The sequence below is a fragment of the Lytechinus pictus genome, chromosome 2, assembly GCF_037042905.1.
Source record: "Lytechinus pictus isolate F3 Inbred chromosome 2, Lp3.0, whole genome shotgun sequence".
Classification (NCBI taxonomy): domain Eukaryota; kingdom Metazoa; phylum Echinodermata; class Echinoidea; order Temnopleuroida; family Toxopneustidae; genus Lytechinus; species Lytechinus pictus.
The window spans coordinates 50,582,351-50,609,695 of NC_087246.1; the positions used below are offsets into that span (position 1 = coordinate 50,582,351).

The window sequence follows — 27,345 nt, forward strand, 5'->3', positions numbered from 1 at the left end:
TCATTTTCAGTGATTGATCACATATATTTTAACATAATGATTGCAGAGAAAATAGAATGGCAATTCATCTGATTGGCAAGTAGACAAGGAAAAAAAAAAAATCAACCACCTTCATAATTCATCCTAGGAATTACTAGTGAGGAAATGAAAAAGAATTATAATCCATAGCGCAAACCCAACCCAAACAATTTTCCATTATTTCATTCCAAATTCATATTATCTGAAATTAAATGTAAATCCCAAAATGTATATTACCTTGAAAATAAGAATCTTTAGCTAAATGTATAAAAAAATTAAATGAAGGGATCAGTGACATATGAACAGTTATAATGGAAAATTAGAATAATCAATTTCAATGTTATCAATATATTCTGAATTTTACAACTCCATTGAATACCATGCAGGGTTGCTGTCAATTGCAAAATTGAGAAAGCCAATGAACATCATTGTTGCAAGTGAGGTTGAACATGTCGTGTGGAGTGGCGCATGATACATGAGTAAAGTTTGCATTAATTTATTTGTTTAACAAGATCAGGGTCCAAGAATGAAAAAGGCCCAGTTCCTCACCATTTATAGACAGACCCCCCCCCCCAAGAAAAAACACAGGGGCAAAGGGCATTTATTTTAACCCCCAAAATATCAAAAGCAGCCCTCAAAAGTTGCAAAGGAGACTCCATGACTTGCTGCCGGTGTCAATTCAAAGAGTTGTTTGACAGGAATACAAAAAGAAAAGAAGAGGACCCTGGTAAAAAAATACAATTTAATTTCCCCTGTTGGAGCCGTGATTGAAATAAATCAATACCCTGATGGAATGTACACATCAAAGATAATCAAGAATCAATCAATCAATATACACTTAGGTCTGTATTCTTAACTCTAATATCATTTAAACTCGGGTGACAAAGTTGCAGTTCAACGTTGGATAGGCAATGCTACACAGGTCTCTAAGAGTAGTACAGGTTGACTTTATCAGGTTATATAGAGTATCGAAGGGATGACGTCACAAAAAAAAACTTTTTTATGCGTTTCAGCATTTTTGATACCATATTTTGGTAGAGCATGATGAAAAACCTGTATTTCCAAAATATGGTGAGAATCGGTCCATGGGGGCCTGAGATATGACCTCATGAATACGTGATTGGCACCATTGAAGTACATGTAGTATTGGCCTGGTTCAAAAGTTAGGAACCAGGTGAATAATACACTGACTTCAATGGGCCTAATTACCGGTATGTATACATGAGGTCATATCTTGGGGCCCCTTGGACCGATTCTCACCAGATTTGGGTTGTGGGGGTTTTTCATCATGCTCTTCCAAAATATGGTATAAAAAGTGCTGAAATGCAAAAAGTGAAAATTGATGACGTCACACTTGGGTCCCGGACTTAGGTACTCAACAGACTATGGCACTCCAATCATTCACGTCAGTGTGAAAAAAATAATCAACTGAAATATCTTTTGTCACCATTAAAGCAAGGAGAAAGAACTTCATACACATGACACTTGCTTCTCAGAATTCTAGCACTGACTTGAACCATGGCTTAAGTTAAACCTGACCCCAGAATATAGACCTTTGAGTCTTTGAATATATACTGCATTGATACTGAATGAAAAAAATAATGATACAGTATCACTCGAAACAAGTGGGATGTATTCATCAATACCACTGCAATTATTACTTCATCTGATCACTACATAATGATTAAATATACATTCATTTAATTACATATATATTTAGCTTGTATTGCCCCTTCATCTGACAAAAATAAAAAGAATAAAAGTTGTCCGGTATGTATTATGAGAATGCGTTCAATGGTGATGATAAGTCTTATTTCATTTTTAGGATTTCTTAAGATTTTCAGTAATTCGTTTTAACCAAGAAACGTTACTCTTTGACCATGCATATTTGCATCATATTAAGTAGTCAAAGGGGACAAAGCGTATAAAAAGATTAGAATTTTAAGTAAAAACATAACATTATACCTTGGAAATAGAATTTTCAAAGAAAATCTGAAAATTCTATCTCAATGATCATAAAAAAAAAATAACATATCAATAAAAAAAGAAATAAATCCAATACTGAGGTCTTTAATCAACAGCTGCATTGAACCATTAAGGATGGCCTTTTTCAAATACTCATTTTTTCTAATATCAACAGAAATTCTCCCTCTTTTTATACACACTTTAAGTCTGTGTACAGTAGGGCCCCATTTCATGCTCCCCTACTTTTATTCAAAGAGGCATCCCAAACCTATACTTTGAAGATCACTTTCAAACATCGAACTGAACCTTCATTTTACAGTGGAATCTTTATACCGGGTGGGTGTTTCATAAAGCTGTTTGTCAGTTAAGAGCGACTTTAAGAACGACTGGTAAACCTTTCTTACATGCTATAAATCACCAATGTGCTTTTAATGGTGAATATATTTAACCACAAGAAAGGATCACCAGTCGTTCTTAAAGTCACTCTTAACTTACGAACAGCTTTATGAAACGGCCCCCAGGTAAGAACACAAAACGGCAACATTAATATAATTTTCCTGTGAACTAATAGTTCAGAAACTCTTCCTTTTTTCCCCGATTGTGTGTTCTAGCTCAGTCTTCATTATATGTCACACTTCTTTTTTTTTTTTAATACGAAAAGTATAAAAATAACACAGGAATTAATTTCTGTCATCAGATATAAAACTCTTCATTATATACATGTTCATATTCTTGCCTTCAGCTTTATTGACTAAAGTTCTTATCTGATAGGCCGAAACGTACATAAAACCTCATGTTAACCTGCCCTTCTGAGAAAGCAAACGTCAATAGGGGTTGCATTGCCTCTTATCTCAGAATTGGGAGAAAATCCCCTTTTTGAGATAACAAAATCTGTCAAGTGATATCCTGTGCAATTATAAGTTCTCCAACTTGAGATATGAATATATGCAATGCTGTGGCAAGGGAAGACTTCTCCATTTGATACATAATCTTATGGCAGCCATGTGTTTTATTCTTTCTCAACATCAACAAGTTTTGAGAAACAAGGATTTGCCCAGCAGCATAATACAATTTTTAACAATTATCCATTGAATTGATAATTTCAATAATTTGAATTGCACTCAAAGAAATAATATTAACTAAATACTGCACTTAAAATTGAACTGTGTAAATCTTACCTAAATTCCGCTTGAATGAGAAGCGGTTGAACTTTGAGTATTCCATTGCCCCCCCAAAAAAATGTTGTTCCCCCCCCCCCCCCTTTACAACAATGCAGCAAAACCTTAGTGTGGTTTCATGGGAATTCTACACTCCTTTCATAAATAATAAGCACTTTTTAGTATCAATTATCGAGTTGATTGAAAAGGGTTATTAAAGTTTACAGAAACTTATATTTTCTTATAATGTACACCACTACACCCACAACCTTTCTTCTTATGAAATACGGTTCATAGGCCTTCTCTTTTATAGCAGAAAATTTTTGACTTGCTGAGCAAACTTGATCAAAATAATTGCTCATTAAACGGCCGAGTTACAATCTGAATATTTTTATAATGTGCATATTGACATACTACCCAGGTTCATTTCAGAATGACAATATTTTTACACACATATGGAATGCTACTTTTGATCAAGTAAAAAATCTGAAGTATTATATACATGACGTACAAAATATGATTTCAAAAATATTTGTGAAAGATAAAATCTGATTAATGATTCGTTTGTAGGAATAGTCATTCAGGTGCATTGTTTTTTCTGGAACACATATGCTATACAATAAAAATTGCTTGAGACTCGTTGCATTGAGAGTTATGAGAATACGTCTGGCCATTACTCATCAACTCCAATTGATTTTCTGAAGGTTGACCTCTGACCTTGTCCTGAGATGACCCAGCTGCTTGGTATGGTATTGGAGTTGGCATGGTGTGATGATGATGGTCATCTAGCTTCCTGTGAAGTTCTCTCTGGGCCACTCTTAACACATAAACCGACAGGAAAAAGCTGAAAAGTACCTATAGGAAAAGAAAATGTAGAAATTTAAGAGATCTTAATTTAACAGCAATGAGTATTAAAAAATGTGGGAATTCATGAATGAAATTTTCGGCATTTTGCTTAGTGAATTCTACTGTATGTATGAATATATAAATATTTTCAGCCCGGACCATCCCTTTAAGGTAACTACTATGGAAAACCTTGATTGGGATTGGCTGCTCAGCCCTGTTACCATGGTAATTATACTGGCAAATTTAGCATAGTTGTAAGTAAGAAATGAGCCCCTGGAGTCACTGTCCTTGCTGAACTGAAGAATTTAATCTAGAAATTACCATAGTATAACTAGACTACAATTTATGCAAAAATTTGTTTTGACAGTGCCCAATGACTAAACAGATTTCCAGGAGTGTCTTCTTCAGAGGTTGACCAGACATTCTCTGGGTAATTCGAGACAAACTGTCAAGGGCAATCTGTTTTGGGCTTTCATTAGCCTGCAGACACAGACCCTTGTTTTGTTTTTTTAGCAATTTGCATAGTGCGTAATGCAGAGTTTGAAGTAGTTAGACTAGATTCACTATGTACTATGGCTGCCTCTCTTATATGACACAGCCAGAGTCTGGCGTCTTGTCTTCACTCTAGTCTAGACATGGTGTAATTTGTTATAAGTGTCAAATATGTGTCTGACTGTCTGTGCTAGCAGACTAGGCTTTCATAGTGGACACATGTATGTGCTGACACCAGATTCTGTGAAAAGCACTGGCAATTCCTGTCACACAGGGGAATGATAAGAGGGCACATATAATGTTCCACCTTACGTTTCCATGCTTAGGGGCCTTTTCACACCAGGGAAAAATGAGTTGATTTACCATATTACTAGGCTATGGACTGTGGCATTGTAACATTCCGATCAAAGGATTAGAGGGATATAAGCAAACTTGTTTTAATAATAATAATAATAATAAACAGTTCTTGTATAGCGCATATCACAATTATGAATAATGTCTCTATGCGCTTCCAAAGGACTTGGATATTTTTGAAGATGTTCGTCATCGCGGAGAATTCAATAGAGTTGGTTTGATCGGTTGTCTCGCGAAGCGGTTGAAACTGCAGAAGATTTCACGACGTTTCGTTGGCTGCTGCTCAACTTTGTCAAGTGATGGAGACTTCGGTGCGAGGGCGAAGGTTATAGCGGGTATGCGGACGTCGGAGGGATCCGGCCGAGAGTGTGGGCGGTTGCCGTACGTCGGTGTGTGTGTTGATTTGCGGACGTGGGTGACGGCTCGGTGTTGGTGCTGTCGACAGTGGTTGTTGCCGGTCGGCTGAGGGCGTGTTTTTGTTGTGTCGTCTGATGCAGCGCATCCATGATTCGGCGATTTCGAAGCCTACGTCTCGATTGAGTGTGTTGGCATGGAGTCGAATCTGGATGGCTTCCTTCACACGTCTGGTATGCCAGTGTTGTGCAGAGTCAATGCATCTGACGCCAGACCAATCGGGTTGGTGTTGTTGATCCCATGCATGCTCTGCTACCGCCGAGAGTATGGTGTTCCGCTGCCTGACGTCTCTCTGATGTTCAGTTAGCCTCTCCTTTACTGGTCTTCCTGTCTCTCCGATGTATGAGAAGTTGCAGTCCTTGCATGGTATCTGGTAAACAACACCGTCTTTCCTGTTGGTTGGTACTGGGTCTTTGGCTCTGACGAGTTGGTTCCTAAGAGTGGTGTCCGATTTGAAGACAGTGCGGATGTTGTGTTTCTCCAGTCGTCGTCGCAGCTGGTGAGCTATGGTGGAGACGTAGGGTAGGACTATTGTTGAAGTGAACTGCTTCTCCTCTAGGATGATCCGCTTCTTAGGTTTGCGTGACTTCTTGATGAAAGCCTTGGGGTAACCATTCAGAGTTAGTGCCGACTGAAGATGGCGCTGTTCTGGTGACAAATCCGATGGTTGAGTGACGATTCTATTGGCTCTGTCGTAGAGGCATTTGATTAAACCGCGTTTTACAGCGTGTGGGTGGTGGGAGTCATAGCGTAGATACTGGTCTGTGTGAGTGGGTTTCCTGTAGACAGTTGTCTTGAGGGTGCCATCTGTCTGTCTGTGTACCTCTGTGTCCAAGAAGGCTAACGATCCGTTGGTTTCATGTTCGGCGGTAAACCTGATGGTGGTTTCCCTTCGATTCATGAAGTCCAAGAGATCCTTAGATCTGTGCTTGTTGACGATGATAAAGGTGTCGTCGACATAACGTTTCCAGATCTTAGGCTCGAGTTTCGGCGGGCAGTCGTTGAGGGCAGTATTCTCAAAAGCTTCCATATACATGTTGGCGATGACGGCTGATACGGGGCTGCCCATGGCGGCGCCCTCTGTCTGTTCGTAGAACTTGCCGTTGTATAGGAAGTAAGTAGACTTCAGGACAAATTCTAGAAGAGTGCTTATTTCTTCTGGAGTCAGACTGGTCCTTGAGGCGAGCTGGTTGTCTGCTGTGAGGCGCTCTCGGGCGACTCTGCATGCTCCTTCAATCGGGACGTTCGTGAATAAAGACTCCACATCGAAAGAGATCATTGCGTCATCATCTTCTATGGATTGTGTGGCGACAAAGTCGGCGAAGTCTGTGGAATTCCGGACGGTGTGAGGTGAATCCCCGGTGAGAGGAGTGAGGATGTTGGCTAAGAACTTGGACAATTCATAGGCGAAAGAGCCGATGCAGGATACGATGGGGCGTAGCGGGACGGCTGGTTTGTGTATTTTGGGCAAACCGTAGATCCTTGGTGGTTGTTTACGTTTGGGTCGGAGCTTTTGGTAGGTGTTTTCTTCTAGGCTTCCTTTCTTCTTAAGTCCCGATAGTAAAGTTGTTAATTTCCTTACTAGGGAGTCAGTAGGGTCCTTCTTGATTTCTCTGTATGGGCCAGTAGAGAGGAGGTTGTCCATCTTGTCTCTGTAAGTGGTGGTGTCTAGAATCACAGCTGCTCTTCCTTTGTCGGCGGGTAAGATCATAATGGTTGAATCTTCCTTCAAAGACTTGAGAGCTGCCTCCATATCCTTGGTGATGTTGGATTTAGGTGGTTTAGCTTGTTCTAAGACAGTGCCGATATCCTTGCGTAGTGATTCTCTGTCTTCTGGTGTCAATTTGCTGATGTTTGACTCTACTCTGGCAACGATTTCTGCTGCTGGTATCCTCTTGGGAACAGTGGCAAAGGTCATGCCTCTGCTGAGCAGAGTCTTCTCGGTGTCGGAGAGGTTCCTGGAAGACATGTTGATCACCCAGTTGTTGTTGGTGGTGTTCCTCTTTGTCTTGGAAGCAGGTTCGAGTAATTCGCTGAACTTCCGCTGTTGCCTCTCTTTGCATTTGCCAAAGATGTCATGGTAGATGGTGTCATGTGTCTGGAATACGGCCTCGGAGTGTTGAGAAGAGAGTGTGGTTTGAATTTCCTTGGTTGTGGAAATGACTTCCCTTCTGGCTTCCTCCTTGGTGAGACGGGTAAGAAATATTCTTTCCCTGAGAAATCGTAGAGATGCGTTGTCCGCTGCTCTCCTAGCTCCCCTGGTGTGGACTGGAGATTTGATTCTCAAATCCTTCGGGATAACAGCTGCTTTGATGCATCGTGTGAGAAAGGTGAGGTGGTTGCTAAACCGTGCAAGAGTCCTCATGCACCGTTCATGTCTCCTTACCAGTTGAAGGGCGGTGCGCCCGTATGTAGATCCGATAATTTTGAAGATGTTCGTCATCGCGGAGAATTCAATAGAGTTGGTTTGATCGGTTGTCTCGCGAAGCGGTTGAAACTGCAGAAGATTTCACGACGTTTCGTTGGCTGCTGCTCAACTTTGTCAAGTGATGGAGACTTCGGTGCGAGGGCGAAGGTTATAGCGGGTATGCGGACGTCGGAGGGATCCGGCCGAGAGTGTGGGCGGTTGCCGTACGTCGGTGTGTGTGTTGATTTGCGGACGTGGGTGACGGCTCGGTGTTGGTGCTGTCGACAGTGGTTGTTGCCGGTCGGCTGAGGGCGTGTTTTTGTTGTGTCGTCTGATGCAGCGCATCCATGATTCGGCGATTTCGAAGCCTACGTCTCGATTGAGTGTGTTGGCATGGAGTCGAATCTGGATGGCTTCCTTCACACGTCTGGTATGCCAGTGTTGTGCAGAGTCAATGCATCTGACGCCAGACCAATCGGGTTGGTGTTGTTGATCCCATGCATGCTCTGCTACCGCCGAGAGTATGGTGTTCCGCTGCCTGACGTCTCTCTGATGTTCAGTTAGCCTCTCCTTTACTGGTCTTCCTGTCTCTCCGATGTATGAGAAGTTGCAGTCCTTGCATGGTATCTGGTAAACAACACCGTCTTTCCTGTTGGTTGGTACTGGGTCTTTGGCTCTGACGAGTTGGTTCCTAAGAGTGGTGTCCGATTTGAAGACAGTGCGGATGTTGTGTTTCTCCAGTCGTCGTCGCAGCTGGTGAGCTATGGTGGAGACGTAGGGTAGGACTATTGTTGAAGTGAACTGCTTCTCCTCTAGGATGATCCGCTTCTTAGGTTTGCGTGACTTCTTGATGAAAGCCTTGGGGTAACCATTCAGAGTTAGTGCCGACTGAAGATGGCGCTGTTCTGGTGACAAATCCGATGGTTGAGTGACGATTCTATTGGCTCTGTCGTAGAGGCATTTGATTAAACCGCGTTTTACAGCGTGTGGGTGGTGGGAGTCATAGCGTAGATACTGGTCTGTGTGAGTGGGTTTCCTGTAGACAGTTGTCTTGAGGGTGCCATCCGTCTGTCTGTGTACCTCTGTGTCCAAGAAGGCTAACGATCCGTTGGTTTCATGTTCGGCGGTAAACCTGATGGTGGTTTCCCTTCGATTCATGAAGTCCAAGAGATCCTTAGATCTGTGCTTGTTGACGATGATAAAGGTGTCGTCGACATAACGTTTCCAGATCTTAGGCTCGAGTTTCGGCGGGCAGTCGTTGAGGGCAGTATTCTCCCCCATTCTCGACTTGGATATTATTACCCCAGCTGTAGCTTGGCAGCTGTAATTACTAAGATTACAGCGCACACGCATTTCAAGGAATACATTCCTGCCAGGTACCCATTCACCTCACCTGGGTTGAGTGCAGCACAATAATAATGGTTCGCCCCTCTGATTCTTTGTCTATTCATAATGTTCTGGCCCCTCAACGAAATTTAGCGATTGATCCTACAGCTGATTTTTTATGACCGATCATTCACAATTATGAATGCAATCAATCATAGAAATCAGCCTTAATTACGATTAAATAATCGCTAAGCTTAATTTTTTTAGCCCGCTATGCTGCCAATGGCTAAGGGTAAATAATACAGAATCACAAAATGCCTATTGGTCCTGAAAACTTTATTCAACTCTGGGCGAAAGACATCACCTGTTACTGGAAAAAGCCCCTCTTAGTATAAAATTCCCTACGAATTTATGAAAGCTAATACTTGACACCGTTCTCACTACCGTCCTAAAGCTACTTTACTGGAAACTCGTTTAGTGAAAACTAGTTTAACGTGTTATGAGAATAGTCGAAGTGGTCTTGGAAGCGATCTTCCCAACCGGTTCAGAAAACTACCTTGCGATGTAGTTTTGAAGATTGCTTTGCCTCGTTAAACTGGTTTTAGCATAAGTGAGGACACAACCGTTCTTCGGGAAGCAATCTTCGTACATTTCAAGCATGCTACTCAACACACTGTATGTGGAATGCCTACGCTGCGGTTTCAAATTTTGAGCGAAACACGTCACCCCAGTGAGAGTGTTCCCATAGCAAAGTTTACGTGAAGTGGTTTTGAAAGCCACTTTCGGGTGATCAAATGGAACGCTAGCAAAGTGATCTTCCAAACTGGTTTCCTGAACCGATTTCCAGTTTTTGAAAATACATGTATAATGAGAACGGTGTCCTTGACTGTCTTTACATAAAAGTGACTTACTTACCTGAGCTATAAAGAACAAGGAAGATGAATGTTGATCCTTTATATCTTGGACGGAACGAAGGGACGAACCCATGTAGGAATTGAGGAACTGGGTAGGTAGAAGGCCCAGGAATGATGCTAACATGAATGTTGATACACGGACATTGGACAGCTGTTGATGAAAAAATATCAATAAAAAATGCCCAATGGACTAAATAGGAAATTTTGATTCAATCATCAGAGAAAATTTAGGCAATCTAACCAGAAACAGAACATTTAAGAGATAAATGACTGCTATAGACGGTTACAGGCATATACTTGGGGATTCTAAAAAAAAAGGTATATGGGCATAACGCTAAAAGTCACCAATAGGCCTGAGTCATTGCGTTTAAAAATGTTTGAACACTAAAAAGCAATGTAACAAAAAGAACCTTCCCCAAAAGTTGCTTGAATTACACATTTCACATCTTTTCATCCATGAAATGGCGATCTATATTCCCTATTTCCCTGAAATCATTTTCATTTAGTTGGTAACTAACTACAATATGTAGTCCCACATGCAGACTTTCATGTTGGTAAATCTAGTGTGACTTCGAATGAAATTGATCTTTCTTGAGTCAAGAAAGAACAGAATATTCTTAATTTGCCTTAATAGTTTCCAACTCAATAAAAACAGCTAACAAGTTGCTACTCCATGAAAATATTAAGGGTCAATCCACTCCAACAGTAAGTAGATATATGAGCAAACACGTCATGCACTTTGAATGAGAAATCATTCAAACCATTGGGATGTTACACAGCCATTTGACCAGATTTTCTCACAAAGCAAGCTACATGTAGCTGATTGTAGCTGCATACATATTACATGATCAACTTGGCATTGAAATCCTTGGTTCGATTGACCACAAAGACGCACTTCTGCTGCAGCAACTGTCAGTCAATAACAACTTGTCAGAGGAGCAAGCAACGGTGCTTTCCATGAAGCAAATTAGAGTAAAATGACTTGATTACGTAATAAAAAAAAGTTAAAATGCAATAAAAATAACTGGCCTGTACTTACAGCAAAGACTCCATTCTGTATCCCGAAGGGTATCGGGGTCAATCTCGTCAGAGCAATAACTTGGAATCCATGATCACCTTCCACCACCCTAACAATCATCTCTAGCTTCTCAGTCATCAGGTTCCGTCTTATCAGGGAACTCAGTAACGTCCTACACACAAGCAGCGCACACACGGAGCCGATGGCTACTGTCACTATCACAACAAATGTTCCAAAGGCGAGGCCGAAGCGGTATCCGGCGACAACGTTGACCAGGATATAGCCCCACGTCATGGGGAAGGAGAGGAAGATGAAGAGCACAAGAAAGAAGAGGAAGCTCTCGGCATCACCGGAGTCAAGCAACCATGATAGAATTAACTCCACCTGAACAAAAACAAAAGACAAATGTACATGTTACATTGTACAAAGAGAAATGGAAATACATTCTTAATAAGGTAAGACTAATCAGGGGAAAACATACATAAGAGAACAATATCTGAATAAAAGAGGGGCACAAAGTCAGAAAAAGGGATCTAATCATAGTTCAGTCTGCTGTGCAAACCCTTCACCCGAGTTAAGGGTCTGAGTGTGCAGCCTACTCATGCCTTGTGTACTGAAGAGAAACAGCAAGTTTTGTACGTGCTAGTCTTTGCATGGAGACATACTTGCTGATCAAAGTTTCAATCAGGGTCTGTGCCTGCAGACAAATCATAGTTTGGAAAGAGCACTGCAAGATATTAACATTCTTCAGAAATATCACATCACTTGAGCAAACAGACATACATTCATGTGCACATAATCCTGTCATCTCAAAATAAACATTGATTTCTACAGAAATGACAAAACAGGAAAAAAAACTGTCACAGAAGCACTAAATAAAAGGTTAGCCAGACGTGAACAGAATAGTGCCTTGTATGGGATTCACTTCAGATAAATGTGTGTCTGTATACATATAAATATATATATAGAATGAAAATGGGATTCTATCATCTAATAATAAATCATAACTTAATAACCTATACTAATTCTGAGAAAAGATCCACATGTTATGTGGCAAACAAAAATTGTTGAAGTACATGTATGTATGTACATTTATTGTGGACACCAGATGTTCAAATATTTGCCTCAGATTTTTCTGTTTTTTAGATTTCATATCCTTCAGACCTGTAATTAGAAGGTTCTATGGGGTAGTTACGGTAAATATTTGCTTGCATTATATAATTGGCTTAAAGTCCTTAAACTGTGCTTTTATACTTTAAAACATGGAATTTAGTGTAGCTGGTAAACAAACAAATCTCATTACAATTTTAAATGATGATAATATCAAAGAGAAAGAAAATAAAGTGAAATATTTATTCAACTTTCTTTCAAATATCACAAAGATCCTTTATAGGCCTACATTTACAATATATTAGAAAACAGATTTATGTAGCAGATATTTGGAGAAAAAAATAGATAAACTGTAAATTTAGGCCTTACAAGTGAAATTCCTTTCCACATGCAAGGGTTATATGAATATACAATATTACGCGAAATGTAGGTAAAAATTTTCCTGGCGTTTGAGCAATTTCTAAGAGTTGCTATATTTTAGGTAATTCATCCACAAATTCTTAATACATTTCCACTGTATATTGGTTGATGTTGTTGTGATGGATAATTAATCAAATGAATAGTTGGCACAGTGTTGTTAGGGTGTAGGTAAATTCAATTGAATTCCTACTAATAGACACTCCTACCACGTTTACCACTATATTTTGATGGGGGTGTGCCTCGCAAAACCCTGAAATGGGGGTCTGAGGAACTGACTACAAGAGTAAAATATTGGGTCTTGGGAACTAAAAATATACAGGGCAGTCTGAAAAACAGGGTCTACGGAATGGGATTGTGGGGTGACGGACCTCTAGCTGTTCGATCAGCTACATGGTCACACAAAGACAAACAAATATGTTGCCAATTTTGCTATGAAGAATAAGAGCATTGAAAAATCTACTGTTTACTGGGTATTGCATGCTGGGAACACTAAATCAAAAAGCTACTTTCCCGACCAATGTATGTGGGTGCCCTGCTGCCATCCACCCGGGGGACTATGATATGTAGGCTATCTGCCATTACCATTACCTTGGTACTTTGACATTAGGGTCAGAAAGAGAAACAGAAAAAAAATGAAACTTGACATGTTATCTTACCTCTTGCTGGAAAAGGAGAAATGTTGATAAGCCAATGAGCGAGATGGCTGAATACGCTGTTAACCTAGGACACACCTTCACGCAAGGGAGCTTCCCAACGACAGATGACAGACATGACCTCTGACCTGAAGCCCCGGCGCTCACAACCAGCTCCCTTGAGCAGCATGGCAGTCTCGAACAGCAGGCCAAACTCCCAAAGTGGCATGCATGTCCTGGAGTTGAAGAGGCAGCGGCGGAAACCCCACCCCCTGCTGCGGACATGCAGCAGTGGCAGCAACCGAAGGATTGGCCGTTAGATAGCATTGATCCCAGACAGAGGCACTTCAAAACCATGTTGTAGCTGGTGCCTTTCACAATGCAGCTCTGTTCATGTAGCCACTATGACATGACTACGATGCTAAAACAATGTTATCAAGAAGAATTACCACCCCTCTAGGTAGTTTGCATGTTAAAAGAAGCCACAAAGTTCTCCCTCGCCATTTCTGGCTTTCAACTGATAACGTTATCTCCTTTCGTTATCTTAAGCTTAAAACAATCACGATGTGTCTACAATTGCATCTACACGAGTGACATATATATGCGATGATGTGTACATATAGCCTCTATGCACATCCAGTGTCAAGGCAGGTCCAGCATGTTTGATTTCACATTCAGTCTTAAACAGTTAATATCAGGCATTAATGTGAATTTGGTGTGGCTCATCAAAAATTAACCTTGTCACTTGGATGTAACTGGTCTTAGTCTCATCAGCAGACACCTTTAAACTCTCCCAGTCACCGAGTTTGTACAAGGTGCTTGATCATAGCTTGTAGTATATCATTATCAAAATTGAAAACCTGATTATCAGACAATCCACATTGAATACTGTCCTTCAGAACATGGTCTTCAGCCTGACAAAGGCATACTCGTGGAGAGTTACATCTGAAAAAGAAAAAGAAGAAACTTGATATACATGTACAATGTATGAACATATTACAATATAAATCACACGTGTACATATTCCATCATAAAATTACAAACAATGATCCAGTCCATCCTCTACTCCGACACTACTAAAATAAACTGGATAACCATATAGAATAGGCCTTTAGTTTGGCCAAAATAAATCTCCAAATTGACTCTCAAAAATAACTCTCCACTAAAAATAAAATTTGAAACAATTGAAACCACATTTGTAAAAACAGTCCTGATCGATGACCATCAACATCACATGCAATTGAGCAAGCAAGATTGAATCAGCTGACTTTCAGGCATAAGCATGGCAGTTATATAGAACTTAGGAGGGAATTATTGTTATCCAGGATACTCACCCTCTCATACTGTGCTTTTACACCGGTCTTCATATCTAAAAAAAATACTAGGGGAGATTTTCAGGAAAAGTTTTGTCAGTAATTTTCAGACTATTTTGCTCTCAACCAATCAGACGCTAGGATTTGCAGTCTTAGCTCATGAAACACTCCCCTGGTATATCAGGGGCCGCGGAACGGTTTTCAAAGTGGGGGGGGGGGCTGAGCCAAAAGTGGGGGGGCTGACCATGCTAAAAATCACAATCATATGGTCATTTTTACGTTTTTGTACACGGTTTTGGAAAAAAGTGGGGGGGGGGGGCTGAAGCCCCCCCAGCCCTCCCGGTTCCGCGGCCCCTGTATATTGTGCCATCTTGAAAGAAAAGACCGGCGAGTAATACTCTGTACTTTTGAAAATCACAAGATCTTTTGCAAGAATTTACCAAGGTCGCAGGGGATATTTGATGTGTTTTGCTTGCCCCAGCAATAACTGTTGATCATTGATGTAACTAGGCAAGAAGAGAGTTGTCTGCTGTGCAAACCCTTCACTCGAGTTGAGTGGTCTGAATGTGTAGCCTACATGTACAATGACTTGTGTAGTTTTATAGGAGCTAGTTTTGTTTGAAAACCAACTTGTTGATCAAAGTTTCAATCAGGATCTGTGCTTGCAGACTAAGGAGAGAGAGAGAGAGCATCCTTAGCTGGAGGCACATACAATTTGTTTCAGGCTCATAATAATTACAAGACTGTTATGTCATTAAGGTAGGTGTGATTACAATTTACAAGAAATGATTCATTGGGTATTATTTAAAACAGCTAGGTTCTCATAATTTATGGCCATTTTAGTGACTGGGTTGGTGTGAATACATGCACACAGTACCTACAAATTGAAGGGTACACGTATTGGATCAAGGACATCTAATGATCTAATCAACAACTCTGTTCCTGTGGGGAAATAGATATGGTATTGAGTGTAGATAATCACTTACACATATGCAGGGTAATTGACAATGGAAAAGAATTGACGAGTGGATATTATGCGCGTCCATGGGGTTTCGAAAAGCTCCCTAAACAATTATTTTCCATGTTCTGAGTGATAATGCACCCCTTAACAAGTATTGGCGTGTGAAATCCTACCCTTTAATAACAAAACGGTACCCTTGACAAGTATTCCCTTAATTTGACCCCCTGAACAAGTACAGCAAGTTTAACAGCCCCAGCAATCCTTTTTCTAGTATGTGTACCGGTATGCACATTTGAGTTATGATCAGGGGCAGATCCAGCGGGGGGGGGGGGGGGGGGGGGGGAGCATTTCCAGCCTGTGCCCCCCCTTGAGATTCATAGTCAATATTTTCAATTTCATACACAAGTGAGCTCCCCCCCCCCTTTGAGAGACACACCAAATATTTTTATTATGTCTTTTTTTTTGCTTGTCAAATTTTCAGCAGGACAAAATGACCTTCATTTATTAGTAAAAACTTTTTCTTTATTATTGAAAGAAGGAGTATGCATGCTCAATATCTCAAGGTAATTTTCTCTCAATAAAATATGACTACGAAAGCCCTGTTCCCAGAAGTGAGCCAGCCATCTTGAGGAGGAAAAACCTCGAATTTTAGAACTGAATACAGAGGCATAACATGCCTACATTCAGAAACTTCCCTAGGTATCCTAGATAAATAATCTAGATCTAGAAGCTTTACATCTCTACATCCAAGTAAATCCAAGTAAGGTAGGCCTACTCGCGGCACTTTTTCCATTTCCAATATTTTTTTCCTTTCACTTGCCATGCCATGCCTTCATACAATCACAAACAATGAAATATCTAGCGTTATAACTTATAGTCTAGATCTAGACTCTACTACTCGAGATCTAACTAGGCCTAGTCACAGGTCTCGTGCATATGGGCAGTTCCAAGGTAATGGAGTGACATTCAGAAACAAATTTTTGCATTCAAACAAAGATATCACCCATATTTGAATAGTTATTTGCAAAGAAATGGTACCCGACAGTAGTTGCTGAAACCCAATTTTCAAAATAATAACATTTGTTATTTTGATCCACTGAATTAATGAGATGTGTATATTCATAAACATGGTTACGGAGTGACGCAAAACGGACATGCATATTTGAGGAGAAAACATATTGCTCAAACTCTGTGAACTTGAAATTGCTATGATGCTATCACAATTTTGATTTATTGATTGGATTCTATGTTGTTCTAGCTTCAATATGCTGCATTACATTAAAAAATTGGTGTATTATTTCATTAAATACGACTTTAAACGTAAACCCATACCTGGTTACGGAGTGACGGTTACAGAGTGACATCAGAAATATCCACCTGTAACAGGCAACGTAAAATCAACTTATATTTTAACATTTTTGTTTGATATGATGTAAAATGAAATTTTACAAAACAAGCAATAGTTTTCTGTTAAATTGAAATCAAGTAAAAAAATAATATATGTAGTTGTTGTCCCATGTATAGAATTTCTTGTATGGTTTGGATTCTCCTGTAAGGAGATACGTAAGAAAAAAAACGTGACTAATTATGTTCCCCTTTTGTATTTATGAAATTCCATACGAGTTTTGATAGAAAAATTTGATCCAGATTTGAAATAGAGCCAATAGAAATTTTTGGTAAATGTCCACTTTTTTGCTTGGCCTTGGATTCTGGAATTGCCCATATGCTATTACCAGCATGTGTATTTTCTTAAAATTTAAAGGTCAAGTCCACCCCAGGAGAGTGCTGACTTGAATTAATAGAGAAAAATCAAACTAGCATAGTGCTGAAACTTTCATAAAAATCGGATGTAAAATAAGAAATGACATTTTAAAGTTTCGCTTATTTTTCACAAAACAGTGATATGCACAACTAGGTGAGCTGAGTCAGTCGATGATGTCCGTCCATCACTCACTATTTCTTTTGTTTTTTATTGTTTGAATTATACAATATTTCATTTTTTTATAGATTTGACAATAATAAGGACCAACTTGACTGAACCATATAGTAAATAAACAATGCAGATTCCACATGTTCAGGGAGGAATTAATTGTTGTACATCACTTGACAATGAGGAGAAACTTAGAATATTTCATATAATAAAATACAAAAGAAATAGTAAGTGGATGACATCATAGTCTCCTCATATCATTTGCATACCAGCCAGGATGTGCATATACCGTAACTGTTTTGTGAAATTAAGCGAAACTTTAAAATGTCATAACTTTCTTATTTTACATCCGATTTTGATGAAATTTTCAGTGTTATGCTTGAATGTTGGATTTTTCTCTTTTTATTTAAATCAACTTTTTGTTGGGGTGGACTTGTCCTTTGCAAACAAATACGTAATCACATGCTGTAGGTTAGTCCAGATGCTGGACCTTCGAGATTTTGTTTTCCTCAACACACTGCGCTCTATTACCACTGTTCGCTTTTCCTACACACTGCACTAACCCATCATGCCCATTGATCGCGCGATCCCCAAATTTACCCTCCTACTCCGGTAGGAGGGTAAATTTGGGGATCGCGCGATTTGGGGATCGCGCGATCAATGGGAAAAGCGAACAGTGGTTAGAGCGCAGTGTGTGGAGGAAAACAAAATCTCGTAGGTCCATCATCTGGACTAGCTGTAGGTAAAAAATCACATTTCCCCTGTAACGTTATACTATAGTATAATAAATGTTAAAAGTTACCGTACTGTCATGACTGTAACTTAATTTAATAATTAATAGTCAACTATTCGAATCACACATGATCATGGCATGGCCATGAGCCAAAGTCTCCCATCCACTTTCATGACATCAGACAAATATTAGACAAGTTCATCATGTACAGTACACTCTCAATCTCGCTTTTCAAACATGTCAAATGCTGCCCATCCCCCCCCCCCCCCCCTTTGGGGGGCATAATAATTGGGAATTCGTGAGTGACCTTAGTCCTTACATTTCAAAATTACAGCTGTCCCCGGCGATGCATGAGAGAGCGATCCTTTTCAGGCAGCGAGATGATGAACGTCAATTTCAAAATCCTATGTCCTTCCTTAATCATTAATTGCAGGCTCCGATCCTAGCACGTGCCACCACCACGTAGTACGGTATACCAAGTGTAGTATGCAACCCTGGTATTACGTACCGTATACGGCTTCCAAATATTCCAGGCTGGTGCCCGCGGAACATCTATGCATGCAGGTCGTAGTCGAAACTGATGAAGGTAAAATGTCCCGCGCGCGCGCCAGGCCAGTCGATCGTGTGAACCGGTGTGAACCTTCAACCACTTCCGTAAACATTATTTGTTGGCCGGCTAGGCGTGCATGCATCATCATTTGGTAGGCCTAGTAGTTTTTACGGAAGCTCTAGATCTAGTGTGTGGTATTATAATTATAAAGGAGCATAACTGGTGCAGTGAGTCGAGTCTGTCATTCCAATTCCAAGTTGTCATCCAAGGTCTAACTACTCCTCAATTGTCTTCTTTGTTGGTAAGTTGCCTCGACATTATATCAATTCATAAACAGGGAAACTGCGTGGACTGAATAACTGTTTACATTACGGCCAGGCACTTAACAGTGAATACATGTTAAAGACAAAGTCAAAGATAGTGCCAGATCTAATCATTGTCAAGGAAAAGTGAGGAGAAAGACCTATTATTTTCCATGTTGGAAGTCAAGATATCAATCATATTTGACGTTTATGATCATTAAAGGGATGGTCCGGGCTGAAAATATTTGTATCTTAATACATAGAGTAGAATTCACTGAGCAAAATGCCGAAAATTTCATCAAAATCGGATAACAAATAATAAAGTTATTGAAGTTTAAAGTTTAGCAATATTTTGTGAAAACAGTCGTCATGAATATTCATTAGGTGGGCTGATGATGTCACATCTCCACTTTCCGCTTTCTTATTTTTATTACATAAAATCATAATTTTTTCATTATTTCATACTTGTGTGAATAATATGTCTCCCTTATAATGAAATAAGTTGCAGCAATAAATATCTAATGCACTATTCAGTTGTCAATCCAATTTTTCTAGTTCTTGGAGGAAAAAATTGAATAAACCTAATTTCATATAATAAAATACAAAACTAAAGAACAAGTGGGGATGTGACATCATCAGCCCACCTAATAATTATTCATGACGACTGTTTTCACAAAATATTGCTAAACTTTAGAATTCAATAACTTTGGTATTTGTTATCCGATTTTGATGAAATTTTCGGCATTTTGCTCAGTGAATTCTACTCTATTTATTAAGCTATAAATACTTCCAGCCCGGACCATCCCTATTAAGTTATGATGCTAAATCTCTATTATAACCGGACTTGGATTTGTTCTATTTGTTTCTGGGGATCTCCAAAACAGTGGAGGGATCACCTTAAAGAGAGTTATCTTATACCTTGGTCACATTTGCTCTACGGCGAGTCGAAAACAGCCGTTTTAACATTTTTTGTACCAACTATATATAGGTGGTTTGAATTAAAATGAATAAAATGGCTGTTTTCGACTCGCCGTATACGGCCGCCGTAGAGCAAATGTGACCAAGGTATTACCCAGAGAGCGCTCTCTGGGTACTTAGATTAGATCTAGACTATGTTTAACTAAAAGCTAAACTTAACAACTTTTAATTATATATAAGTGATTGTGGATTACCGACAGGCCTTGTATTAGTTACTGAACACGCGCATAGGGCCTACGCGTCGATCAGAAAATAATTTCGTACGTCCAAAACTTTGCAACATCCTTCCAAAGGGTACTTATACAGAAAAATAGTCAAAAACACATTTTTAAAGTCTTTATATTCTCAAAATTATAAAATATGGTCAAAATAGCTCATCAGTGATTTTGTTATTTTCTTGACTTTTCCCATAGAAAACATATGTTCGGTAATACCATACCTTTTTCAAGTGACCAAAATCTTTCACATGCAAAGAGGGGTCCGATTGGAAGCTGATATCGTAAATAATACATTTTTTCAGCAAAATTTTTACATACTTACATGTAAATTTTTAAGGTATTTGTGTTTTTATGGTGAAAGTTTGGTGAATTTTATGAGAATAATGTGTTTGATATGATTGAATTCATGAAAATTGTTCGGTAATATGATTCACTACCTTAACAATTTCAGAAAAATAATTATAAACAGGTTTCCCAAATAAGAATTATTAAGGGTGTTATTTTCAATGAAAATTGAAATTCTTTCAAATATTAAAGTATAATAATTTGTCTTTAAATAGTTTTAAAAAATAACTCTACTTATGATACCATAAATCAAGAATGGCATATTAATGTTGTATCGAAAAGAACTCCCATTCAAAGTTTCAATTATCAGATTTTTAAACAATCAAGCCACTTTGAGAAATACTTCGAAATATTGAATGACTCTGATATAAAATCTATTTGCACATTTTGTTGTTTGAATCACATAATGACAAAAGTGTCGGGAAGATGTAGATGTCACAACATTCCGAAACAGTTTTTGTAAAAGAGATGAAATTGGAGATAGATTTCATTACCTTTGTCAATGCACTGTTTTGAAGAACAGCAAGAATAAATATTTGAAATGCTACTACACTAATCCAAATAAATACAAAATGAATCAACTCAATCAAGTGTTAAATAACAAGAAATAGTTCGCTATTTTTTGTGCTTACATGTATATTCTCAAAACATTGAATGTTATATTTTCTGATCTTGTAATTTATCTAAGTTTTTCCTTTAATTTTTTGAAAAACAACCTTTGTACAAGAATATTCCTCATCTCATTTAGTAGCTCGCATTTACATGTACATGTATAAGGCTTAAATTTAACAATTGCAGATAAAAATAGATAATGGATAAATGGGCCTTTTGCTCTTATAAAATTTGTCACCTCTCTTCTCGTGTGTGTGTGCGCGAGTGCTTGATGTGTACAAAGAAAAGGGAGTGGACAAATTTTAACAGCCCTGACAAAATAAATGGCAGTGAATGGACTAGCGAATTATTTCACAATAAATGCTTGATTTTTTTTGCACAGCCAATTTCTACTAGTTAGACCTTACTTTTAGATCTTCAGACAGTTGTTCATCAAATGCCTTTGCTCCCCTCCCCCTCCACAAAAACATTAATGTAGGAAGTTCATGGTATGTGGAGAAAGATGTTTTCTATAAACTCAAATCAATTCTAGACAGTAGCCTAGGTTAGTCTATGTTAGACTCGTACATTTGGCCATGAACATACATGTTGAACAGGTGATATAACTATTAATTTACTCAAAACCCTTTCCTTCTCATGTTATTTTCAGATATTTAGACTCAAAATGGATCGTGAGGATGAGGAATCTCTGATTGAGGAGAAAGAAGACGGGGAAGAAGAGGAGAGTCTATGGAGTAATCTACCAAACCACATTTTGGTTTATATTTTTTCTTTCTTAAATCTGAGTGATCGTTGTCAAGCTTCCCTCACCTGTAAAGCATGGAGTGAGATATTTGGAACTCCATCTCTGTGGAGGAAGTTTAAGTTTTGTTTCTTCACAGAGTCTGATTCCTGCCAGCTAAAGTGCCTTGACCTCTATGGGAGTCAGCTCAGAAATGTGTGTGTGGTACTGAATCAAAAAGGGGAGGACAATCGCAAGAATGCTTGTGAGGTGATCAACCGTCTGGCAGAGTGCCCTGACCGCAGGCTTCAAGACATCACTGTACAGTTCACAACAGACAACCCCCTCTTCTTCAAAGGATCTGAGTTCCTCAATAGCCTTGCGTTGCTATTTGGACCTCCTGCCCCATCTGTGACTATGCACCACCAGCTACGCAAAATCGATCTTAGCCAATTGGAATTATCAATCAGTGATATCATGCTTGCTTTGATTGCAAATAATCACCCAAACCTAGAAGTTCTTAACATCCAGAATCACTCAATAAACTGCCATATCAGTACAGAGCACATGCTGGACCTTGTACGCAAGTGCAAGAAGCTGCGAGAACTCAGTACTTTCTACAAATCAGTATCCGACGATGTCTTTAAGGCTTTTGCTGATGCAGACCATGCACGTCTGGAATACCTGTCTCTTGCTTGTCGACGTGAGGAGAAGTACCATAAGCTACTGTCAGCAGACGCCTGGGATATACTTGTGGCTTCTTCGCCAAAGCTTCGAGTTAGTTTACTCTTTGACCACACCATCGAGCGGCATCAGATCAGATACATCTTGCATCCTCAGATTCCACTCACAGAGCTTGCCATGCGAACAATGTCAGAGCTCCACCATGAAGTCGGAATCGTTGCCTCCTTCTATCCTCGTACCCTAGAAGTCTTCATTGTCGTGACCAAGGGTTCCGAGTCCTTCAAGACGGAACTAATGAGGTTGGTGTCAACAGCACCTCATCTACGAGTCCTGCATTGCTTTTGCGGCTTGGACGTAGACACCATAGCCAAAATCAAAGAGCTTTGTCCAAACCTGGAGGAATCTACTCTGAAAACAGAAGATGACTTTAATGAGATGCAGAGGGTTTTCGTTGGTAGGGCTGCACGGAATACTGTCATGTCTGGCCGGTAAAGGGTTGGTTTGAATAACGTCAAATAATAAATCGTATTTTATCTTCACACTAAGCTGCAGTGTTGGGTCTGGGAAAATCTTGCATAAGACTGAAACCTAAGATAGAGACACATCTATAAATGTCCAAAATCGGCTGAGACAGACTATAGACACGAGGCACACAATCGCTGTCTTGACTTGAGCCCTCTTTTATAGACACCCAACACTGCTAGCTTAAGAGTGGATGTTACCCAAAAATAATTTCAAGCTTGGACTTCTGAAAATATCCCTCCAAGATTGTATGTGACAAATTTCTCCTAACTTAAAAAAATATCAGATTATCAAATATTTCCTGAGTTCATTGAATCATTGAATGACCAACGAAATAATGCAAAATAATATTTAGATACATCAAATATGCATATTCTGAATAAAAACATACGGTATATTATCTGATCTAATTTCAGAATTTTGTAAATTACTGATCCACAATCATTTTGTTAGTACTTTGTGTGCTTATGATTAATCATTTTGAAGAAAAGTTTATGGGGACTTAAATTGAAACAAATATGAATGTCATCAATACTTTTTTTTAGATGTTTTTATTACAATAATGATGAAAGTGGCATTATGCCCGATTCCCCAAGAGATCTGCATTGTTAATCATGATAACACTTTAACAGAATATCTTCTTATTGATTCATCAATTCATTCATCCATCATTTTAATAATCAATGTTTTTCTCATTTCATTCTTACATACAGATGATTGGAGGTGCCTCTGGTGAGATGGAAATCTCTCTGAACTTTGAAGGGAGAAATTCAATACATCAACTGCCTGGAAAATCAAATGCAATGTCTGATATTGTTTTATATTGCTTATTGATTAAATCCATTTGAATCAGGTATTTTTTCATATTTAGATAAATATAGACTACATGGTCTCATCTTTTGAAAATTTATGATCGATTCAGTGTGTTCTTTTGTGGAAAAAGTTTGCATTACAGGTCAAGTTGAAAAGGAAAATTTAATAATCAATTTCTTTTGGGGTCACAGTTGAGATCAATAGCTCTATATACTGAAATGTTTTTGTTTTTCACATTCTTATATTTTATGAAGAGATTTGTATGGATCTAATAATCACATAAGCATAAAAATGCCTCGGATACTTTTGAAAAAAGAACAAACCAATCGATGCAAATTTTAAATTTGCTGCCTTGTGGAGACTGGAGCCTCAAATTCTGTTAGCTAGCAATTATTATTATATTTCAGATCGTTATATAAATAAAAAGGTACACAATTTGAATTTGATTTAACAAATAATTTCTTTCCACTAAAATGAGGAGAAAAAAAAATATTTTTAATTACTTTTATGCAAACTTTGTTCCAAATGCCTTGATCTTTACACTACTTTTATTAATTACCCATTAGGTTTTGATGTAACATAATGGTTTAGGAGATATTGTTGGGCATTTAATGAATAGCAATCATTGGAATATACTTGATGTGTATATTTGCATTATGTTTATTTATGTTGCAAAGTGGGGTGATAATTAGATGTAAAGGTAATTCAATCATGTTGCTGCAAATTGAAGGCATGGGTACTTGACTGTTGTATATTGTAATTTATAGTTTTAAGCTACTTATTCATGTAAAATAATGTCAAGTAGGCTACAGGGTATCGAGAACTCGGGTAACGGGATACCTCTGCTAGTTAACACTAAGATTGTGATTTTTGAAAGATTTTTATTGAAGAGCAATGTCAAAGTATCCATAGAAATTCTCTATTTCCCTTAAATGTAATATATCACTTCTTAAACTTCAACCCTTTGTGCAAGTATTCTATTATTTATTATTACAATCCATCAATCTATAACGAAAAACCTGAACCAAATCCTGGTCGATAAAAAGAAAACAATAGGCCTAAGTAATGTAAGACCAAAAATGAAAATATATTGGCAGTGGCTGCTTTGTAGCCATGGTTCATAGTCTTTTGTATCAGACACATTGCTGATGTTTCATGTAACAACATTAGACTCGTATAGGCAAAGTTAAAGAACCCTGCAGCCTCCACCTAGATGATAGGCTAGCTAGGTGTTGGCAAATTATAAAATTACAAACTTTGTAGAATAAAAGTGGCATCCAAGCAGGTTGGAAGGGACCTGTGCCCCTTTGTATATTTTGAAAATCACCAATTAAACATAATTGACAGTAGCTAAATCTAAGAAATTATCATCTGCAACCCTTCTATTTTTCAGATTTGCTCTTTGAGGCCCCATTTACATGTACATTTGTCCTGCCACTGATTAGGAATAACATAACAGAAAGGGGGGGGGGAGAAAGTTATTATAATAGTTACTGGATTTGTGAAATTCATTTTAAGGTGAGATAGGCAGATAGTTTGATAGTTCTTGTTTTTAATTGTGAATTTTGATACCTATGTTGAATGTTGTCTTCATAAGGTGCTATTTTAGTGCTTTCAATCAAATGAATTATGCCCAAAGATTATATATAGCTGGCTAGAGTATGCACAATGCCAAAGCAAATAACAGTACAATATGGAAAATAAACTTCTGAAGAGAATAGTACAAATAGTGTAATAATTGCTCAGGGAGGAGCTAGAATAAACCATTTCTCTTCCTTTGCAATTGTGATTCACAAGTTGCATTTGAAAAGAATATTAATGACAGTAATTCATCGCCAGAATGACAGAATTGCAAGCTCTTTTTCTTCCCTTGTCAACTCTGGGATATTTTTGACTTGCAATGGCAATTGGAGCATGTGGCACGTTAGTAGTGTAGGGTGCAGTCTATGGTTTACCATCTTCTAATTTAAGAATAGTGTTAATTCATATTTAAAGGTCAAGTCCACCCAAAAAAGATATTGATTTGAATAATAAGAGCCTAATTAAACTATCACAACGCTGAGAATTTCATCAAAATCGGATGTAAAATAAGAAGGTTATGACATTTTGAAGTTTCGCTTTTTTTCATAAAACAGTGATATGCACAATTCAGTGACATGCAAATGAGACAGTCAATGATGTCCTTCACTCACTATTTTGTTTTTTATTGTTTGAATTATACAATATTTCATTTTTTACATATTTGACAAGAAGGAACAACTTGGCTGAACCATATAGTATTAAACAATGCTAATTCCACATGTTGAGGAGGAATCAATCGTTGTTTCACTTGACAATGAGGAGAAAATTAAAAATATTTCATATTTCATATAATAAAATATACAAAAGAAATAGTGAGTGGATGACATCATCAGTCTCCTCATTTGCATACCAACCAGGATATGCATATAAATGTGTTGTGAAATTAAGCGAAACTTTAAAATGCCATAACTCTCTTATTTTACATCCGATTTTGGTCAAATTTTCAGTGTTTTGCTTGTTAGATTTTTCTCTTTTTATTCATATCAACTTTTTGTTAGGGTGGACTTGTCCTTTAATTAGCTTGATGTAAAACATTGTACTTTTGATTTAATTATGGTTATTACATGGCGGTCATGGGCCACTTTTCATCATTTCATGAAGGCAACATCAGGCCCAAAGAACAATCTTGAAAAAAATAAATAAAATAGTATGGCAGTATGTCATCACACTCTAGTTGAGGCCCTCAACAATTTTCCTCCTTTGCACGAGTGCCTTTTGATAAATTGATGATAATATGTGATTCTTAAGTGTTCTCCTTGCATGCTGCATTATCTCCTATAGTATTTAGCTATGCAGTGTCTATTTATTAGTTTGTTTATATTGCCAATGTCATTCTGTATTGCAATTAGGAGTGTAAAAAATGAAATGAAATATACAACTCATTATATTTTACATATTGGTTCATATATATATATAACTTTAATAAATTTATATTTTCTTTATAAAAATACTAAAATAGAGTATTTAGAAGAGTTTAGGAAGGTAAAAACTTGTAAAAATACTAGGCCTAAAAAATACAGATTAAAGCTGTAGAAATAAAGGATAACTCACATTCAACTATATCAAGTTTATATAAGCTTTCAGTTAAATGCATTTATTGCATTATGCAATGGGATACATAGTCAGATTGATTGAGTGTGATTTTAAATGGAAAAGGGTCTTCAGTTTGTCCCTTGAAAAACAAAACTGATCATCGGTGTTTTTTATTACCTAATGATCCCATATATTGATATATGATACATATTTGTATAGCTTAGATCATCCTCTTTCATTTGATGCAATTTATAATGAAAATTTGAAGAGTAGGTAATCCATTCATTTGGTGGGAGGAATTTGAATTTCAAAGGGAAAATCAAAATCAAATTTCTAGAAAGTTAAAATGTCTGCCCTTTAATATGTATGACTCCTTAATCAATGAATATATATAATGTACAACTGTAGGAATAATATATCAATATTTTTTTTACAAATTCTGGTGTTCCACAATTGTAAAAAGGTCAGGCATTTTA

General features: G+C 38.1%; 2 protein-coding genes across 4 annotated transcripts; one reads left to right on the top strand and one right to left on the bottom strand.

The window, feature by feature from the left end:
- Positions 1 to 19,004, bottom strand: LOC129254057 (transmembrane protein 64-like). Of its 2 annotated transcripts, XM_064095063.1 has the most exons (6): positions 18,330 to 18,546; positions 16,680 to 16,724; positions 13,098 to 14,018; positions 10,933 to 11,295; positions 9,895 to 10,044; positions 1 to 3,995 (listed from the first exon to the last, which is right to left on the bottom strand). In XM_064095063.1, the coding sequence occupies exons 3-6, from the start codon at positions 13,428 to 13,430 to the stop codon at positions 3,753 to 3,755; spliced, it is 1,089 nt and encodes a 362-aa protein (XP_063951133.1). In that variant the 5' UTR covers positions 13,431 to 14,018; positions 16,680 to 16,724; positions 18,330 to 18,546; the 3' UTR covers positions 1 to 3,752. The 2 variants fall into 2 exon arrangements, with proteins under 2 accessions (XP_063951133.1, XP_054748489.2); XM_054892514.2 differs by lacking the exon at positions 16,680 to 16,724 and having other exon boundaries at positions 18,330 to 19,004.
- On the top strand, positions 18,301 to 26,743 carry LOC129254056 (F-box/LRR-repeat protein 8-like). 2 transcript variants are annotated; one of them, XM_054892512.2, is made up of 3 exons: positions 18,301 to 18,861; positions 21,665 to 22,915; positions 23,656 to 26,727. In XM_054892512.2, the coding sequence occupies exons 1-2, from the start codon at positions 18,697 to 18,699 to the stop codon at positions 22,910 to 22,912; spliced, it is 1,413 nt and encodes a 470-aa protein (XP_054748487.2). In that variant the 5' UTR covers positions 18,301 to 18,696; the 3' UTR covers positions 22,913 to 22,915; positions 23,656 to 26,727. The 2 variants fall into 2 exon arrangements, with proteins under 2 accessions (XP_054748487.2, XP_054748486.2); XM_054892511.2 differs by having other exon boundaries at positions 18,533 to 18,861; positions 21,665 to 22,908; positions 23,656 to 26,743.
- The last annotated feature ends 602 nt before the right edge of the window (positions 26,744 to 27,345 follow it).

Excerpts from the sequence above, each read along its gene's own strand:
- LOC129254057 (XM_054892514.2), bottom strand. The coding sequence starts at position 13,430 with ATGGTTTTGAAGTGCCTCTGTCTGGGATCAATGCTATCTAACGGCCAA. Across the intron at positions 11,296-13,097 it reads TTCTCCTTTTCCAGCAAGAG|GTGGAGTTAATTCTATCATG; the intron begins GTAAGATAACAT and ends GTTTTTGTTCAG. Across the intron at positions 3,996-9,894 it reads CCTTGTTCTTTATAGCTCAG|GTACTTTTCAGCTTTTTCCT; the intron begins GTAAGTAAGTCA and ends CTTTTCCTATAG.
- LOC129254056 (XM_054892512.2), top strand. The coding sequence starts at position 18,697 with ATGCATCATCATTTGGTAGGCCTAGTAGTTTTTACGGAAGCTCTAGAT. Across the intron at positions 18,862-21,664 it reads CTCAATTGTCTTCTTTGTTG|ATATTTAGACTCAAAATGGA; the intron begins GTAAGTTGCCTC and ends TGTTATTTTCAG.